The following is a 6,407-nucleotide window of genomic DNA, read 5'->3' as shown; positions in this document are numbered from 1 at the left end:
AATAAATCTGTTCCTTAATTTTTGTGCTTAAAATTTTTTTTTTTTTATATTCATCAAAATAATATATGTAATATAAAATAAAAATATTATATGTTTATATAAATATTTATATTTATATTTATTTATTTGTTTATTCATTCATTAATTTAAATAACATTACATTCTTTTTTTTTTTTCCTGGGCAAAAAGGGTATTTATATAAAGAATAAAATGTATATATTATAAACTTATTTTTATTTTATATTGTTCTTTTTTAAAGTATTTATTGTAAGTAGGAAGGGGTGGAAAAAAAAAATATATATATATATAATAAAATAAATTAAATATATTAAATATATTAAATATATTAAATAAATTAAATAAACTTATTAAAATATTACTATTCCAAAAAAAAAAAAAAAAAAAAAAAGGACATAATGAATATATAACAAGATATATTTAATATAACTTTATTATAAAACAAACATGTATAAAATCAGACGATATAATGGTATGTAAATATTGTAGATACTTATAAATGTATATATATAAATATATATAATAATATGTAAAATAAAAATATTCATAAAAAAAAAAAAAAAAAAATGTATGTTTACAATTATTTACAATTTATGGAAAAAATCATTCAGATTTCACTTATAAATATTATATATAAGAAATTGAACAAAATTGAAATTCACACAAAAACTATACTTCTTAATATATTTTTTTTTTTTTTATTATATTTTAATTAAATTGCCAAAATATATAACGTTCAGACTATTATATACATATATATATTTTTTATATATAATTTAAGAAAAACAAACATTACAAAAAAGGTAAATAAAAAGAAACTTTAAGAATTTAAAAACTATATTTATATAAATAATATATATATATATATATATATATATATATATATATAATTTTTATTCAAAATATATGTTTTTAAGATTTAAAATAAAAAGGAAAAATATAACATTAGTATTTTTTTATATATATTTAGATAATATTTTTTCATATATATATATTAATATATAAAATATTATTATATAAAACACAAAATAATATAAAAATATGTTATTTTTGTTGCTTTTTTAATCTTTTAATAAAGATAAAAACTTTTTAAAAATAAAGAAAAAAATATATAAAAATAATATTACAAAGATGTATATTTTTTATAAATATATTTTTATGGATATATGAAATATTGTTATTTATATACAAAATAATATAAATTATATTATTATTTATGTATTAATATATTTATGACATATAAAAAATATATGATATTAATTATACATATATTATATATAATATAATAATATTAATTGTAAATAAATATATATATTATGTATATATATATAATATTTCTGTATCTATTATTATAAATTTTTTTCTTTTTCTGATGTACTACATGTTTTATAAAAAAAAAGGTACAAAAATATTTAATTACGTTATAATGACAACTTATTTAAATGTATTTATGTTCTTAAATCTTTATAGAATTGACATATATATAATATAATTGTAAAATTTTCATAAGGTGTTTTTCCTTATAAAAACTAAAAATCCATTTTTTATTTTTTATAATATATTTTCTTCTTCAAGGAGAAAAAAAATATGTTTTATTTTCATAGGCATATATATATAATATATTAATATAGGATGTAATTATATATATATTATAATTATATGTTCTTTTATAAATTGCAATAAAAAAAAAAAAAAAAAAGATCCTAAAATGCATATATATATATATATATATTATATTATATATATTTATGTATATTTATAATATTATATTATACATAATAATATTAAAAAATGAACTTTTTTTTTTCCTTTTTTTTTTTTTTTTTTTAAAGCAAAAAATTAATAATTAGAAAGAATATTTATATATTCTTATATATAATTTCAAAAGTATGAAGAAAAATATAATTATAATAATTATATTATTAATGTATGATACAATAAAACCAAATGTATTGTGTTTATTATATAAAAAGTCTTGGTATATTATATATATATATATATATATATACATATAATTAAAAAATAATTTGAAAATTTTCTGGGGTTTATTATGATGAATTTTAACTTTTCGAATAATTATGTACATTTTCTTAAACAATATAAATATATATTTTATTAAATATATTATAATACAAATAATATTAAACAAATAAATGAGGAATAAATATTAATATTATATTAATAAATATAATAACATTTCACTTTTAAGAAGACTGAATTATATATAATAATTTATATTTTATATCCTCTTTTGTTAAATTTTATGCTATATGTTTTTATTGTTACAGTTATAAAAAAAGAAAAAAAAAAAAACCTTCATATTGTTGTTCATTATATATACAACTTTATAGATTTATAAATATATTATAAAAGCATTATTACATAAACAAGTTTTATATTAAATTTGATAATATTTTTTAAAAAATATATATTATATATATATATTTTAATATACAATAATAAATATAATATAAATTATTATAAAATATAAATAACATACTATATATAGATTCGAAGTAACTTTTCACATTTATTTTATATATGTATATATATATATATTATTATTATTTCATTTAATTTTCATGATGTACTATAGTTTAATTCACAGGAAAAGGAAAACCCCTTAAATTCCAAATTGTTCCAATTTTTTTTTTTTTTTCTTATATTTTTATAAAATAAACATAAAAAGATACAATATTTTTGTATATCTTTTATATTATACTAATAAATGAAATAACTGATATTATATTTTAAAACATTTGTGTATTTTTATACTGTCATTTATAGCATTTCCTAAATTATTTAAGAAAAATTATTAAACATTTTTTTATGAATAAAATGTGTGTAGTATAAACATAATTTTATACTTCAAAAAAAAAAAAAATAAATAAATAAATATATATATATATATATTATATATAATACAACTTTTTTTTTTCATGAGATTTATTTAAATTTATAAATAAAATTATTTCTTTTTAATTGTATATAAAATATATAAATGATTATTTCATTATATAATATTATTATATATATATATATTATAATCATATAATTCTGTGTGTTTACAGCTAATATAAATAATAAACAATATAATATAATTTCATATAGATTATCCACCTTTTAAGAAACAATTCCCCGAATATTTTCCTTTTTTTTAAAATAAAAATATATTTATATATGAATTAATTTTTATGTTATATATATATATATATATATATATATATGTGTGTTTTAAAAAAATAATAATAATATTAATAACAATGAGTGTAAATTAAAATTTTGAAAAAAAATAGTTTAAAAAAATAAAAATAATATGAAGGAATAAAATTGTATGACATATATTTTTTATAAAAGAACATTAGATTCAAGTGTATATAAATATTTATTTAATATGTTATATTTTATAATTATATTATACTTTGTTGTATTATTTATCTTATAAGAATTTTAAATATATCAAAATATATAATAAGAAATAATGCTGTTCACATAAATTCCTCTTGAATTTTGTCTCTACCTATTGCCATGGTTGCATTAGATTTTCTTTGTTTATTTAACTTCCTTTTTATCTTTTGTATAATATCAAAATAATAAATAATAAAACTGATAGCAAATAAGAGAACTATTCCTGAAATAATAATTGTATATTTCATAATTACACTATCACCGTTATCATTTTCTTGATGTTCATTGTTTTCATGGTGTCCGTTTGAATTTATTTCATTTTCCTTATCTTTATTTTCTTTATTATATTTTTCATCATTATTATATTTTTCTTCCTCATTCATGTTATTTTCTTTTCCTTCTACACCGTCTATTTCTACTTCTCCTTCTACTTCTGCTTCTCCTTCTTTTATTTCGAAATTTTCATATTTGTATTCAACTAAGGCATTATTTAAATATACATCTACACTATTATTTTCCATTAATTTATTATATTCCTCATCTGATATATTTGATATTGCTTGACTAATATAAAATTTCATAGGTACCATAAAGGTAGAAGATTCCTTCCTAATATCTAACAGTAAAAAGGTAAGATACTTATTACTTTTATTTTCGAAATTATATGGATGTAAATGTTTTTTTATACTTTTTTCTTTATTTATTTTTTTATTATTATTAACATAAATATTTTTATATTGTTTAAGATGTGATAAACTAACTGGTTTATTTATATCACTGTTGTATTGTTTTTCTTTTTTTTCGTCTTTTTCTTCATTTTCAGTCACTTCTTTTTCATCTTTTTTTTCTTCCTCTATTTTATTAGAAATACCTTCATCATATTTCATTTCATAATTATTTTCATTTTTATCTTTATAAATATTTTCAGGTGTTTTCTTTTTGGTTATGATATCATCCTTATATTTCTTTACATCTAAATCTAAATTTAATAATATGCTTTCTTTTAAAACTCTATTTTTGTATGAAGTATTTATAGTTTTGTTATGAAAATAGCTTTTTTCACGATTTAAATTACAACTCCATATTTTATTTTTTCTTCTAACATAAAAATCTTCAAATCCTATAAAGGTATCGTTACCATAAAATGTCTTTTCCAATAACAAAAAAGATAAAACTAAAAACAAATATCCAATATTAATCATATTTATATCTTATAAAATATTTGAAAAGGAAAATTACATATGCATACATATATATATAACAAAGGAATTATAAATAAACGGTTAAAAAAGGGAAATAATTTCTGCTAGTTTTTGTGTAAATCGCATTCCTTTATCTGTTAAAATGGGGGGGAAAAAAAAAAAAAAAAAAAAATTTAATCATATTTTTTTTAATATATTATTATTTTTTTAAAGTATTTCAAAATAATAATTTCACAAAAATATATATATATATATATATATTTATTTATTTATTTATTATTTTTCCTTATAACCTCTTTATTGGTAAAATTGTGGAATTTGCTTTACGAGAAAAAAAAAAAAATATATAATTACACATAAATACAAATAAATACATATATATAATATGTATATATTTTTTTTTTTCTTTATATATAGATAATCACCAAAAAAGTGAACAATAAAAATAATAACAAAGTATAATAAATTTTATAATTAAAGACAGCTTTTATAATGAACCATAGGAAAATATTTTATTACACAACACTTATATGACATTAACATTTGATGTGGGGGAGATTGTGAAAAAATAATTAATATATCAATCGACAATTATTTGAAAGTCACATTTATTTAAAAAATATTTTTTTAAAGGAGAAAGACAAATATATATACACATATATATATATATATCATTAAATATATAAAAAGAAAAAGATAAAATGTAAAATATGTATATATGTATATATATGATGTAGTTTGTGTGCTGCTCTCATAACAATTTTTACAACAATTGAATCAAAATGTATTGCATGCATGTCTCTTTTTTCATATATACACATAAATATATAGTCACATATATATTTATAGCATTTCTCTCTCTTTTAATATTTCATTTTACATTTTCAATATATACAAAATATATATATATGAACTTATAAATATTTTATAAAATATTTTTCCTTATTTTTCATATAATTGTCTATAACGTTCCTTATTAGAAACTGTTTTTCTTATTCTTATGGAATTTTTTAATTCATCCAAAAATTTTTTTTTTTCACCCAAAAATTGTAATTATATATATATATGTACATATGTATACACTGAAATAGCCAAACTGATCTTTTTTTCTTTTTATGACTATAGTGTGCTCAGAAGAAATACTCTCCTCTTCATATAGTAAAATTTCTATATTTTTATAAGAATAAATGATATAAAAGAAGAGAATTATAAACATCAATTTTTTTTTTTTTTTTTTTTTGAATGGTATTAAGGAAAAAAAGAATATATATGATTATTTTGAATCAATATATTTATAGATAAATATTACAAAAAAATTTATGTCTAAAAATATATATTTATATATCTATGTATTTTTCTTATTTTCAGTTTTATAAAAATATTATAAACAATTTTAAAAAATAATAAAAAATAAAAAATAAAAAACAACAATATATATATATATATATATATATTAATTATGATCAAATTTATTTATAACCTTTTTACTTTATGTTATAATTATGATTTCAACTGTAATGGTTCTCTCAATAAGTATTATTTCTATAAGATTAATTTTCCTCATTAGTATATTGTCTGAAAAATTAGCCTATGATTTCTTTTTTTTTAATAGTTTCCCAAATTTCAATTGTCATGTTTTTCTTTTTTTTATATATATTTTGTTTCTATATTTAACATTATGATAACTTATTATAGTACCTAAAAAGGTATTATATTTTATATATGAAGAAAAAATTTCCATGAAATGAATATATATATGTGTTTCAGCTTGAAATATAT

General features: G+C 15.0%; 1 protein-coding gene across 1 annotated transcript; it reads right to left on the bottom strand.

The window, feature by feature from the left end:
• Window positions 1–3,506: 3,506 nt before the first annotated feature.
• On the bottom strand, window positions 3,507–4,628 carry PGSY75_0511400 (hypothetical protein; the record flags this gene model as incomplete). Its single annotated transcript, XM_018784394.1, has 1 exon — window positions 3,507–4,628. The coding sequence occupies one exon, from the start codon at window positions 4,626–4,628 to the stop codon at window positions 3,507–3,509; it is 1,122 nt and encodes a 373-aa protein (XP_018643049.1).
• Between the last annotated feature and the right edge of the window lie 1,779 nt (window positions 4,629–6,407).

This window comes from Plasmodium gaboni, chromosome 5 (genome assembly GCF_001602025.1).
Source record: "Plasmodium gaboni strain SY75 chromosome 5, whole genome shotgun sequence".
In the NCBI taxonomy this organism is placed as follows: domain Eukaryota; phylum Apicomplexa; class Aconoidasida; order Haemosporida; family Plasmodiidae; genus Plasmodium; species Plasmodium gaboni.
Note: the sequence above shows the minus strand (reverse complement) of the source record. Positions and strands in the feature narration are given on the sequence as shown.